Source organism: Macrobrachium nipponense, chromosome 2 (assembly GCF_015104395.2).
Source record: "Macrobrachium nipponense isolate FS-2020 chromosome 2, ASM1510439v2, whole genome shotgun sequence".
Classification (NCBI taxonomy): domain Eukaryota; kingdom Metazoa; phylum Arthropoda; class Malacostraca; order Decapoda; family Palaemonidae; genus Macrobrachium; species Macrobrachium nipponense.
The window spans coordinates 163,929,494-163,944,493 of NC_087201.1; the positions used below are offsets into that span (position 1 = coordinate 163,929,494).

General features: G+C 36.0%; 1 protein-coding gene across 1 annotated transcript in view; it reads right to left on the reverse strand.

Annotated features, from left to right (window-relative positions):
• LOC135221115 (neuroligin-4, X-linked-like) overlaps window positions 1-15,000 on the reverse strand; it is a 67,676-nt gene that overhangs the window by 23,390 nt on the left and 29,286 nt on the right. Inside the window, exons 2-3 of the mRNA XM_064258930.1 lie at window positions 4,647-5,365; window positions 2,748-2,903 (exon numbers count right to left, since the gene is read on the reverse strand). Coding sequence (XP_064115000.1) covers window positions 2,748-2,903; window positions 4,647-5,073 — 583 coding nt within the window. The 5' untranslated portion in view covers window positions 5,074-5,365. The remainder of the gene's footprint in view (window positions 1-2,747; window positions 2,904-4,646; window positions 5,366-15,000) is intronic.

Here is a 15,000-nt window from a genome sequence, read left to right on the forward strand (position 1 = left end):
GGAACAAGATCCTTCTGTCTCTTGGTATGCATGACTGATGTTTACTTTTCTTCTTTGGTATATATTTATCCACTATTTTCTCTAATATTTTATATAATATCTCCGTATTTACCCTTATATCATCACTTACAAAAATGTTATCCCAATCTTTGTTTAATTCTTCATTCATTTCTGACCACTTTATATTTTTACTGTAGAAGTTGTATTTTCCATATCCTTCCCACTTTTTCATTTCTTGCTTATCTCTGTTTTCACTTGCTTTGGAATGGGCTCTTAATTCTATGACATTATGGTCTAAAATACTCGCATTATAAACTATTATTTCTTTAACATAATTCACCTCATTCACAAATACTAGATATAAAGTATTTTCCTTTCTTATTGGCAGGTGATTTATTTGTTGAATGTTGTATTCTAGTAGCATATCTAATAGCTTTTCGAATTGCCTTTTATCTTCTGCACTACTATTACTCTCTTTTTTATATGTACAAATACAACCACAATCTCCTATTCGTTCTTTCCAGTCTACGAAAGGAAAGTTAAAGTCTCCGGAAAGGAAAATAGTCCAGTCCTTGTGATATCTACATATATCATCCAATTTTTCTATTATTATGTCAAACTCTTTAGTATTAGGGGGTCTATATATCACTATGTTCATTAATTTTTCAGATTCAAATTCTACCGCTATTAGTTCACATTCTGAGTTACTATATTTCTCATATATTTTTACTTGTTTTTTTGTCTTTCCCATATATTGCAGTTTCCCCTTGATTCCTATTTTTTCTATCTGATCTATAAGTTTGGAACCCTTTTATTTGATCGTCATTCCCAGTCTCTTGGGAATACCAGGTTTCACTTATATGCATTATATCTATTTTCTTTTCAATTTGGGTTAGTTCTTCTAAGTACTCTATTTTTCTTTTTGAGTTACTCGTAACTAAACATTGCGCATTCATCACTATGATGGTTTGCGTGTTTTCTCCTTCATTTAATATGGGTAATAATAAGGATTTTCCCATGTCTCTTTCCAGTTCTGGTATGTTGTTCTTTTCTTCATTTCCAGAAATTCTGACATTAAAAAATCCAACTTTTCCATAATATTTGATCTTCATTTTGTGTCTGAATCTGCAATTTTCTCCGTATCTGCAATATCCTCTTGCTTCATAAATACAGTTCTTATCTCTTGAGCTGTATCTTGGAGCTGATGCTTAGAAATATTTTGCTGACACACCATATCGCAGTGATGGCTTGCTTGACCACTTGGATTTTATTTGGAACTTCTTCAATTATTTTCAAGATGTTTTCTGTTGATTTGTTCCAGTTTGAAGGATCATATCCTTCTAATATATCTATGAATGCTTTTGAATCTTTTTGGTTAGGGCTGTTGTTGATCTCATAGATGAGAAATGCCAGCTCCCTTCCTGCTACCTCATCGTATTGTGAATCTGCCAAACACGCCAAATTTCGCCATTTTTTTTCCACAGTTGGAACTTACTGCCATCTTGATCTGATTTACAGTATTTCACTTGATAAACTAACTTAGTAGATGGTTTATACTACTATTTTCACACTAATCTTATCACCGACAGTTCACGAACACTTCTAGATATTTATAAATTTCCAGACGTATGATAAACGCGTGATATCTGTTGATTAATCAGACTGTGCGCGGTAACGTCTCACCAAGCAAAATTGAGAGAGAGAGAGAGAGAACAGGCCTTGAAAAATATAAAAATAGTTGATGAGGAAATGTATTATTGAATAATTTATTTAGAAAGCAGGCAATTCTTACTCAGAGAGAGAGAGAGAGAGAGAGAGAGAGAGAGAGAGAGAGAGAGAGAGAGAGAGAGAGAGAGAGAGAGAGAGAGAGAGAGAGAGAGAGAGAGAGCTCTAAAAAGTCCAAATAGCTGATGAGGAAACGTATTTTTTAATAACTTATTTCGAGAATAGACAACTAAAGTGAGAGAGAGAGAGAGAGAGAGAGAGAGAGAGAGAGAGAGAGAGAGAGAGAGAGAGAGAGAGAGAGAGATGGACAACATGTCTTTAAAAATGCAGAAATAGTTGATGAGGAAATGTATTTTTCAATAATGTTTTTCGAGATCAAACAATGAGAGAGAGAGAGAGAGAGAGAGAGAGAGAGAGAGAGAGAGAGAGAGAGAACAGGCCTTGAAAAATGCAGAAATAGTTGGTGAGGAAACGTATTTTTAATTTCGAGAGAGACCCTTAAAAGGCAGAACTAATTGATAAGGAAATGTATTTTTTTTAAATAACATATCGAGAGAAGAGAAAGAGAGAGGAGAGAGAGCAGAGAGAGAGAGAGAAGAGAGGCAGAGAGAGAGAACCTTTAAAAAGCAGAAATAGTTGATGAGGAAATGTATTTTTTAATAACTTATCGAAAGAGAGAGAGAGAGAGAGAGAGAGAGAGAGAGAGAGAGAGAGAGAGAGATGGACGATCGTCCTTCCAAAACTGAAGAAACAGATGAGGAAACGTATCCTTAAATAATTCACTTCGTGAGCTGAAGACTCCCACTGGTATTTTTCACCTAAGACTTTTTTGATGGAATTCCAAGCAAAACCATTCCCTCTCCCCCCCCCCCCCACCCTAACCCCACCAACCCACCCCCCGCGTCCAACATATCTCACAGCTCCAACTACGCCCCAGAGTCGTCGTCTCCTCCTTTCTCCTCTCCTTCTTCCCCTTCTTCCCCTTCTCCCCCCGACGACTAACAGGTCGATGGAAGACCTACCCAAGGGTCCCAGGCGGTAATTAAGAGTGACAACGATGACTTCACTGTAGGCGGCTATCACAGACCCGTCGTAGGAATTAGAGGCGCCCCACAAGAAGCTCTCCCCGTGGATGAAGACCAGCACCGGCAGGGCTCGGTGTCCGCTCATGTCAGCGACTGGAAGATGAGATGGGTGGGAATTTATTAGTCGTTTATTCGGGAGGCGAAGAAAAGAACCCCTGGTCGTCAATGAGAAATCTTCAGGGGACAGTGACTTGAAGTTCAAGCTTCATTTTGCTTCTGTAATTCTTACAATAAATCAGGACAAAAAGTAAATAAATAAATAAATAAATAAGTAATTAAATAATTAAATAAATAAATAAATAAAGGGGAAGGGTTTAAGTTGTAACTTCTACAGGTATTTATTCGAACGAAAAAACCTTCTTTCTGTGGAGCAAGCCTACAAGGGCCATTGGGCCATTGACCTGAAATACAAGTTTGGTTAAAAAGTTTAAAGTAAGTTTTAACAAAGTGGGTAATTTAAGTTCTAATTTTTGCACGAATCTTTAGAAACTAGTTCATTCCTTAAGAAGACAAATCCCTGTTCTTAAGGGACGAGCCTACAAGGTACCATTGACTCGAAAATCAAGCTTAGTTACGTAATGGGAATTCTACATAAAAAAAAGTTTTAATTTCTACCGGCATTTTTGGAAACTAGCTCGTTTCTTCAGAGGACCAGCCCGTATTCGTTTGTGACAAGCTTACATGGTCCATTGACTTGAAGCTCAGGCTTTTTATTTGTGTTAGGAATCGTTAACAGAAAGTAGAAAAAGGGTGGGGGTGGGGGGGGGGGGGGGTGTTAAGTTCCCTATCCGTAACGGACAAGCCTAAACGGGCCATTGACTCGAAATTCAAGCTTCGTGAGGAATCCTAACTACAAATCTAAATGACAAAAATCTAAACATACAAAAAAAGAAATGAGAACTTTAACCCATTTCCGAGTGCATTTTTGTTAACCAGATACAAGACCACCCGCGAAAATGAAGGAAATGAAGGGCAGGGAAAGACGCGGCGCGCCTCTTCCCGTTCGGGAAATGAGAAGGACATTTCCTGGCAGATATTTACTTTCCATTAGAAACTCGCTACGAAATGCCCCGGTGACCACTTGTCTCTGCAGCGAAATGATAATATGAGGCCCGACGTAGACTGGTGAATAATTTATGAACCGACATGAAGCTCTCTCATTGAATTTACATGAAAGCGAAGAGGGTCGGTGTTAACTTTCTCCCTGACAAGCAGAAAAAGGTTTGACAGTAGTTGGGGACATTATGCTCGGAATTCTCAGACTGGGATATGGCTGGAAGTTAATGTTACTTGCCTGCTGTGCGGAATGGGGTTTAATAAAAAAAGGACTTCGTCCATGGGTAAACGTGTTTCTGATCTATATATATTTGATGAGATCTTGGCTTTACGTCGATAATCATCAGTAAATACACATAAGCGTATGCATAACTATATATTTTTGGTGGAAACACACTTTGATGTGTCCTTTGCTTTACGTGGATAATCATCAATAAATACACATACGCGTATGAATAACTATACTTGTATTTTTGGTAGAAACACACTTTGGTGAATCCTTTGTTTTACTAGGATAATCATCAATAAATACATATACACACGCTTATGCATAATCACAAAGGTTGCATTTTTGGTGGAAGGGCACATCAGTTGATAGATTTTATAACATTATTTCTTTTGGGTTGGAATTATAACTAGAATAAAAATGATGCATTAAATATGATGTGCCTCTGCTTATAACATTGAGTTGATGAGCGTCGTACTGTCATTAAAGTTTTACGGAACTGTTCAACGGTTCATGAATGATAACATTAATAAATCATGAAACGAATTGCTTACCTAAGGAGGGTACGTAGACATTGAGGTACAGACAGTCCTCCGCTTGATGCGTCAGATAATTGGCCAGACGGCGCAAATGCAGGAGCCGGTCCCTCGGGATGGTGGCCTCCGCCTCCTCCCCCCAGAGCTCCGGAAGGTGTTGCGGACAGACGGGGCCATACTGATCCGCAATGCGTTCCCCACTCCAGGGCGTGGGCGTCTTGGTCGGGCTGAACCTCTTCTTCCCAACCGGAGGCGCCGCGTAGGGCACGCCCAGGAAGATCTCGACCGGCCGCAGGCGCTTGTTCAGAAGCGACTTGATGACACCCCTCAGCTGGCCGTACTTGGTCGTGACGACGCGAGGGCTGCGCTGCTCCCCACTAGCAGGGTGGTGCCCCGCCGTGGCCAAGAAGAGTGCTAGGACCAGGGCCACCTCGTGTAGCTTCATGGTGCCTCCCGAGGGCGCGTGCGTGTGCCAAAGGATTCCTGTGTCGCCTCGTTTTTGAAGTCCAGGGAGTCGTCTCCAGCCCAAGATCACCTCCTCCACCTGCTGCTGCCCGTTGCATGTTGCATGGGTGCATGGACGCGGGATCCTACTGGTGGGGAGGCCCTCAAGAATATGGGCTGGACCAGACCAAGAAGGGCGTGGGGAAATGGGCGTGAGTGTGAGACATTCAATCACTAGAAGACTGCAAATTCCTTCGGGACGATCACTCTGGGAACCTTGGTGTATCTTCTCTCTGTTGGGAAAGCAATAATAATTCACATTTTACCAATTATTATTATTTTTTATGGGTTCCACAATAATAGAAATGTTATAAGTTCGTGTATGATTTATAAACACTTTATAAAGTGTTTTCAAATTATATGCGAATTTTTAAAATTTTTATTATTGTGTTAAGCCCAGTTAAGTACTTAAGAATAGCATAATAATAATAATAATAATAATAATAATAATAATAATAATAATAATAATAATAATAATAATAATAATAGGAAAAACTCTTTATTACGAGAGAGTATGTATATTGTTCTAAGGAGTCTACAATAATAATAATGTTAAACGTTCGTGTATACTTAGTAAACACTATTACTGTGGACCCCTTAAAGCAAGATAATAATAATAATAATAATAATAATAATAATAATAATAATAATAATAATAATAATAATAATAATAATAATAATAAGGCAAAGATCCTCTGGGACTATGGTATCAGAACAGATAGGGTGATACTTGCAAATAGACCAGACGTGACTTTGATTGACAAAATCAAGAAGAAAGTATCACTCATTGATGTCGCAATACCATGGGACACCAGAGTTGAAGAGAAAGAGGGGGAAAAAATGGATAAGTATCAAGATCTGAAAATAAAAATTAGAAGGATATGGGATATGCCAGGGGAAATTGTACCCATAATCGTAGGAGAACTAGGCACGATCCCAAGATCCCTGAAAAGAAATCTAGAAAAACTAGAGGCTGAAGTAGCTCCAGGGCTCATGCAGAAGATTGTGATCCTAGAAACGGCACACATAGTAAGAAAAGTGATGGACTCCTAAGGAGGCAGGATGCAACCCGGAACCCCACACTATAAGTACCACCCAGTCGAATTGGAGGACTGTGATAGAGCAAAAAAAAAAAAAAAAAAAAAAAAATGAAGTAATAATAATAATAATAATCGGAAAAAACTCTTTACCACGAGAGTATATATAATGTTCTGAGGGGTCCACAATAATAAAAATGTTAAAAGTTCGTGTATAATTTATAAACACTTTATAGTCTTTACAAATTATATGCGAACTTTTAACATTTCTATTATTGTGGACCCCTCAGAACATTATATATACTCTCGTGGTAAAGATTTTTTTCCTATTATTATTATTATTATTATTATTATTATTATTATTATTATTATTATTATTATTATTATTATTATTATTATTATTATTATGCTATTCTTAAGTACTTAACTGGGCTTCACGTCTTGCTTGACATTAATGATTTGTTTATTCATCTAGAATGTTTATCCAGCAAATTAAGGTCACAAGTTCACGTCAGGTATCCCACTATTTAAGCTGAAGGTCCATGCTACTTGTTTATAGCCTGTTAGGGCATACCCTGACCTCTTAATCCCTTATGACCTTTCCAACGCTAATGGGTCACGTTAGGGCAACAACCTGTATTTGAGTTTCCAGGCTTGTCGCTAAACTCAAGTACACCTCTCCCTTTTCAGTTTTATTTATTTATTTATTTTTTTTTTTTAAGATTTAAAATGAAAATAAAAATAAAAAATATATTTTCTGGTGAGGAGATATAAAAGAGCCACATGGTAAAATAAGGAAAAATGTATATAGAAATATGTAACTACCTTATAAAATACACTGGAAATTCGAAACTAAAGATAATGACACTTTATGCATTATAAAGTTATGATTACTTAGTCTGAACATAACAGATATTTCTCTTCCTTAGTAAATGAACTGATCCGATTGAACTGACAAAATATTTAAAACAACTTACGTCACAGAAATTGAAATGGAAAATATTCCCGTCAAGTTCCTACATAAGAAGGCTCTAAAAAATATCCTACAGAAATGTGTAAGTGATATCTGACACTGTCCTTTTTTTTTTTTTTTTTTTTTAACGCAGGGTTTTTTTTTTCTTTTAAGCAGGGCTTTTTTTTTTAAATAAACCTACATACATGCTATAGCTATGAAGTTGCCATATTGTTGGAGCTCTTTTCATTTTCCCTTCGAAAATACAAAAAATTGGAAAAATGTAGCCAAATGCTTTTGATTTTATTTACAGATAAAAAAATCATTCAAATATACTCGCATTCTCCTCTTCCATTGGTTATAAAATTTACATGAAGAATTTAGGTTGTTTTTTGATGAGCGAATATCCGGCGATTAATATTGCTTTAACAGAGAACTAATTTGAATTTAAAACACGAGTGTCGTCATATTTGATTAGGTTACGGCCATTTTGAAAGAATGTTTTATTCACGTTATCGCAGTAATTAAGATCTCAAATTAATCTTTGGGAACGTCGGAAGCTTATCCGATAAATGTATCAAGCCTGTTGGAAACAAGCCGTTGATTTGCATCTAAATTATTTGTGATGGGTCTGTGATATGTTGCCGACTCGCGTATATGACATGTTTTAGTGTATTGTGAACGCACCATTACTAGATGTATGTAGATCATAAAAATCATATATTCATCGAGATCTATAGGAAAAATGAAACAAATTTAATATTAATCGTAAGATTAGTCCATATTACAGTAAAACAGGCCCTAAACCCATGTCGGCATCTTATAGCATACATGTATCATACATGATGGAAACAAGTCGCTAACTTGTATCTAACATGTATGATACATACATGTATGCCACAAGTTCATGTATCATACATGGTGAAAACAAGTTGCTGACTTGTATTCAACATGTATGATACATGTACGCCACAAATTCATGTATCATATATGATGAACACAAGTCATTGACTTGTATTCAACATGCATGATACATATATGCCATAAGTTGACGAGATGTGTTTAGGACATGGTTTACTGTAGCGTGACGTATCCTGTGATTAATCTCAAATAGGTTTTATAATTTCTAAAGATTTCTATAATAAGTGCAAAGTTTTTATATACTAGATTTATAATAGGCTATAAAAACCAAACATTTATTATAGAAGCATCAGGATAATAAAAAAGATAAAAAAATTAGTGAAGTAATATTTCATCAAACGTGTTAATATATTACTTTGTGATCTCCTTTGACCGAAAGATCACATATTGCATTATCAAATCTTTCCTCGGTTATCCCCTTGATGTCTTTTCTCCTGATCTTAATTTGCTTCATCCTAATTGACCAATCTCATTAATCTCTTTTCTAGCGAAAGCTCTTTTACGGTAAGATTTGATTATATTGGATTTCCTTGTGTACTCTCACAATCAATTTTTTTTTCTTTTTTTTATCAGTCAAAGAAATTCCGGAAGGGATTTTCATTAAACTGATGGATTTCTGACTTCATTCCTTTAATTAGAAATCCCGTGGTGGCAGGGGGACGGGGGTTAGTGCCATCGGTGCACCTCGCGGGATGCACTGTAGGCATTACTTCAATTTCCCTTTCAGAGCTGAATGACCTTATAGGTCCCAGTGCATGGCCTTTGGCCTATCCCATTCCTTTATTTAGCAATATGAAATCTTCCGAATGGTAAGGACAGACTTGAGTTGAATTATCGTTTTTGCAACGGGGGCATAAATATCTACGTTGCGAATTTATGTTGCAAATGTTGCAGAACCTGTGATTTTTCATTCTGGAAATCAGGATTTCTGGTGTAAATGACGAGCTATTTATGCACCTGCGACGTAATTATTTTTCATTCGACCTGTTGATACTTCCATCACGTATTGATTAGTCGATCAAATTGTGGTCATCAGCGCTGCTCTCATACCTTCGTGATTGTGTACGTGCAAAGTGAGTAAGAGAGAGAGAGAGAGAGAGAGAGAGAGAGAGAGAGAGAGCACTTCCTGGTCCATGTATTCCCTGTATTCAAAACCTAAGAGAGAGAGAGAGAGAGAGAGAGAGAGAGAGAGAGAGAGAGAGAGAGAGCATTTCTTGGTCCATGTGTTCCTTGTATTCAAAGCCTAAGAGAGAGAGAGAGAGAGAGAGAGAGAGAGAGAGAGAGAGAGAGAGAGAGAGAGAGAGAGCAGTTCCTGGTCCACTTGTTCCCGGTATTGAAAATCAAAGAGAGAGAGAGAGAGAGAGAGAGAGAGAGAGAGAGAGAGAGAGAGAGAGAGAGAATGGGCATTCCCTGCAAATCCTGGGTCCATGTGTTCCCTGTAATCAAACTCCAGAGGAGAAGTAGAGGAGGAGAAGAGGATAGAGGCGAAGAGAGAGAGAGAGAGACATTCGTTCTGCAGGATTCCTGGGCGTAGCCATGGTTGTCCCTGTATTCAAAATCAACAAAAACGTCCTTCGTCATCCAGTCTCTCGGAAACAAAGGATAATTTAATATCTCTTTAAAGAACCATTTTCTCTGTGACTTTATTGGTCTCGGCGATGACGAAAATTCCCCGAGAAGAAGAATTGTCTTTAAACTTCCGAAAGTTTAGGATGTTGATGTTTCCCAAATATTACATTCCAACTTTCTGGAGTAATTACTTTTCTTTACATTACATTTGCATATTTCTGGGAGACTGTCGACCCTCAAGTTTTTATAAGGACGGAATATTTTTTTTTTATTTTTTTTTTATTTTTTATTTTTACTTTCTCTCTAAACATTTATTTGCTGATTATACCAACTAAATACATTTGTTGAGTATACCAACTAAATATAATTGATATTAATCCTTTTGATGAGTGCACTCACTACTATAATAATTTATATATATACACTCATTTTTGAAGTTAAATGCATTATAGGACTTATTTGCATGCTTAGGGAAATTAATTTAATCAGTACATCTTTTAATGGTATCATATAGAATTATCTTATTTTCCCTTAGAGTAATTTATTAGCATTTCAACTCATTCCAAAATATCCGTAACAAGTCTAGTTCAAAATGCAAGTTAATTACTACACAACTTAATTAAATACTTAGGTTGAAAGGAATATTTCTTTTTTTTATATAATATTATTTGATTTGCTCTTTGAATAATTCTTCAGCATTTAAACTCATTCGAAAATATCATTATCAAGTCTACTTAAAAAGGTAAATTAATTATATAACTAATTAATTACTACATGACAAAATTAGATACTTAGGTTGAAGAGAATCTGTATTTTTTTAAATACAGAATTATTTGATTTTCTCTTAGAATAATTTATCAGCATTTCAATTCATTCCAAAATATCCTTAACAAGTTAATTACAGCCACTTACCTTGCTTCATTATTAAATTAGATACTTGGGTTCAAAAGCTCCCTTTGATGCGTATTACTTTTCATATGACATGAAAAGAAATCCGTAAAATCCCCTTGGGAGATAATTAGAGCAGCCTTGAACGAACCCAATAAAGGCGAAATTGCCATTATTTTTGTTTACGTTGGCTTCAGGAACACGGCCAATTTAATAGAAATCTTCCCATAATCAATATCTGTTGGGATCCACTTAAATCCTCGATTTTCAAGTGTGAATTTTTAATATTTTCTTTAAATGCCCTTTCGTTAAATACTTTAAATGTCATGCAAGAAATATTTCTTTCAGTCTTCTAAATAAATATTTGAAGTTTTTAATTCTTTGCTAGTTAACATAGTCTTCTGAATTCTCATGCTCAAAAAAGCTGAATGTTTATAACTCCATAATGGTCAAAGGGCCTTAATTTCATGTCAATAGAATTTCAAATTCTATTAAGTAAAATTTGAGCTGACCCCCCTCTTAAAAAAACGGGGGTTTCCCCCTCCCACCCCCAAAGCTGAATATTCATGACTCCAAAAGGGTCAAATGACTTAATTTAAAGTCAACAGAATATCAAATTTTATAAATCCTATTAAGTAGAATTTGAGCTTATCCGCCTCTCAAAAAAAAAAAAACTGAATAAGCATGACTCCAATTGGTCAAGGGCCTTAATTTCAATCCATTAGAATTCTAATTCTGTAAATCCTATTAAGTATAATTTGGGTTCCACCCACAACATCACCCAAGAGTCAAAGTACCTTAATTTCATGTCAATAGAATTTTCAATTTTATTAATCCTATTAAGCAGGGTTTGAGTCCCACTTACCAAAAATATGATAATTTAGAATTCAAATTCCAAACGGTTGAAAGGCATTAAATTTTATATAAATTCAATTTCTTTTAAAACCCCCAAAAAAGCCTAATATTTAGGACCGCATAAGATCAAAAGTCTTTCAATATCATGTAAACTGAATTTATATTAAACCTAAGTAGGATTTGAATCTCCCCCAACCCCCACACCCCCGAAAGCACAATATTTATGATTCCAGATAGTCAAAATGCAAAAACTTTCATGCAAATTAAACTTCTATCTTCTTCTTTCTCTACAAGCTAGTCCGTATTTGGGGTCGCTGTAATGGTTCTTCAACACACTCTTTCATCTCCCTCGGTCCAGTGTATCCTCCTCGCTCAATCTCAGCTCCCTCATATCTCTCATCACACAGTCAATCCATCGCAATTTTGGTCTCCTAACCTGCTCCCAACCTGGTAGTCCCCATCTCCATCACTTCCTTATTGTGGTTCTTCCTCTCGTCTCATATGTCCATACCATCTCAGTCTACTTTCCCTCGCCTTGTTTGACTAGAATTTAATTCCCCCCCCCCCCTTTTTTTTTTTTTTTTCCCCAACAGTCCCCTTTCAACACACGCCCCCACCCCCCCACCCCCCACCCCCCACCCCAAAAAAAAAAAAAAAAAAACCAAAATGCTTCATATTTAGAATTTCATAAGAGCAAAAATGCGTTAATTTTAAGGCAAATAAATAATTGAATTGATTTTAAAGAATGTTAAGAACTTAAATTAACTTAGAATCTGATAAGGAAAAAAGTCCTTTAATTTTAAGGAAATTAAATAACTGAATTGATTTTAAGAACTTCTTAAACTACCTTAGAATTTGATAAGAACAAAAATTTTTATTTTAAGGAAATTAAATAATTGAATTGATTATAAAGAATGTCCAGAAGAACATTTTAAACTGACTAAGTTTTTAATAAGAACAAAAATGCTTTAATTCTAAGGAAATTAATAATTGAATTGATTATAAAGAATATTAAGAAACATTTTAAACTTCCTTAGAATTTGATAAGAAAATTCTTTAATTCTAAGGAAATTCAATAATTGAATTGATTATAAGAAAAGTTCAGGAGAATTTCTTGAACTACCTTAGAATCTGATAGGAACAAAATTTAAGGAAATTTAATAACTGAATTGATTTTAAGAACTTCTTAAACTACCTTAGAATTTCATAAGAACAAAAATGCTTTAATTTTAAGGAAATTAGATAATAAAAATTGATTATATACAATGTTCATAATAAATTTTTAAACTACCCTTTTTGAAATTCCAACAAGAAGCAGAAGGTGCTTCCTTGGAAATCAGCAATATTACAAATTTCCAGAATTCCCACAAGGTTCAATTTCTTTTAAGGAGTTGAAATGATCCCCAACATTCTTTCTTACTCCACATTCCTTGCGCCCCCCCCCCTCCCCTAACCCCCCCTCCACCAACCCCCCTTCTTCACATTCTGCAGCAGCAGGCTATCCTAGAGACGGGCTAATGCTATTAAACTTCAATATCTGAGCGCAAACCGAGTTTGCCATTAGACTCGGCACTTACCTCGCACGACATCATTTACCTGTGATTTCATTTTTAAAGGGAAATACGTTTCCGACTAAAAAGGTTACCAAAGAAAATTTCGCGAAAGCGCATACTAGAGGATTTTCGAGCCCCTGCCAATTGCCCCTGCCCCTCCCCCCGTCTCCCCCCTCTCCCCATGGCCTGGGAAACGTCTCGATTTCTTAACTGGCACCACTGAATGGGGCGAAAGTATAAGTATTCTGTTGTAGTATATATATATATATATATATATATGTATTTATATATATATATATATATATATCTATATATATATATATATATATATATATATATATACTATATATATATATATGCATGCACATACACTCACATACAACCACATGGGAACTGTATCCTCTTTGAGCAATCTAAGATGCATTAAAGTAAGTCTAAGACAAAAAATATCACGTTTCTTATTGTTTTAAAGAAAAAAAAATGACATGAAATAACCACCTTTAACAATTTCTCATTCCATGTTTTGTTTACATTGCAAAAAAAATGTATTGTTATAAGAGGGGCAAAAAAAATTCAGAGCACTGAAAAAAAAAATTTTTTTACAGGCTTTAATTTTTCCTACCCTTCCTATAAATATAAATATCGATGCAGTTTTTTCAATGAAAAATTCCAAGGCATGAAATATTTTTAAATGGTTGTTATTTATTTATTTATTTCTCTCTTTTTTTCTTTTCAAAAAACGGGAAACGCAATATTCTTTAGCCAAGAGGATAGGATACAGTTACCATGGAAAAGCATATATATAAAACTGATTATGAATGGAAAGAATAATAATAATAATAATAATAATAATAATAATAATAATAATAATAATAATAATAATAATAATAAAATAATAGCCATGATTCCCATGGCAAAAGTACTACAGAAGATGGATGCCGGGTACCAACTCAAGAAAAGAGGCAACAGAATTAACCATCTGATGTTCATGGACGACATCAAGCTGTATGGTAAGAGCATCAAGGAAATAGATACCCTAATCCAGACTGTAAGGTTTGTATCTGGGGACGTCAGGATGGAGTTTGGAATAGAAAAATGTGCCTTAGTCAACATACAAAAGGGCAAAGTAACAAGAACTGAAGGGATAAAGCTACCAGATGGGGAGCAACATCAAATCACATAGATGAGACTGGATACAAATACCTAGGAATAATGGTTAAGGAGGGGATACAAAAAACACCAAGAGATGAAGGACACGATCAGGAAAGAATATATGCAGAACTCAAGGCGATACTCAAGTCAAAACTCAACGCCGGAAATATGATAAAGGCCATAAACACATGGGCAGTGCCAGTAATCAGATACAGCGCAGGAATAGTGGAATGGACAAAGGCAGAACTCCGCAGCATAAATCAGAAAACCAGGAAACATATGACAATACACAAAGCACTACACCCAAGAGCAAATACGGACAGACTATACATAAGACGAAAGGAAGAAGGGAGAGGACTACAAAGTATAGAAGACTGCGTCAACATCGAGAACAGAGCACTGGGGCGGAAAATCTGAAAACCAGTGAAGACGAGTGCTAAAGAGTGCATGGGAAGAAGGACTAATAAAAGTAGACGAAGACCCAGAAATATACAGACAGACGGGAATGACAGAAGAACAGAGGACTGGCACAACAAACTAATGCACGGACAATACATGAGACAGACTAAAGAACTAGCCAGCGATGACACATGGCAATGGCTACAGAGGGGAGAGCTAAAGAAGGAAACTGAAGGAATGATAACAGCGGCACAAGATCAGGCCCTAAGAACCAGATATGTTCAAAGAACGATAGACGGAAATAACATCTCTCCCATATGTAGGAAGTGCAATACGAAAAATGAAACCATAAACCACTTAGCAAGCGAATGTCCGACACTTGCACAGAACCAGAACAAAAAGAGGCATGATTCAGTGGCAAAAGCCCTACACTGGAGCCTGTGCAAGAAACATCAGCTACCTTGCAGTAATAAGTGGTACGAGCACCAATCTGAGGGAGTGATAGAAAACGATCAGGCAAAGATCCTCTGGGACTATGGTAT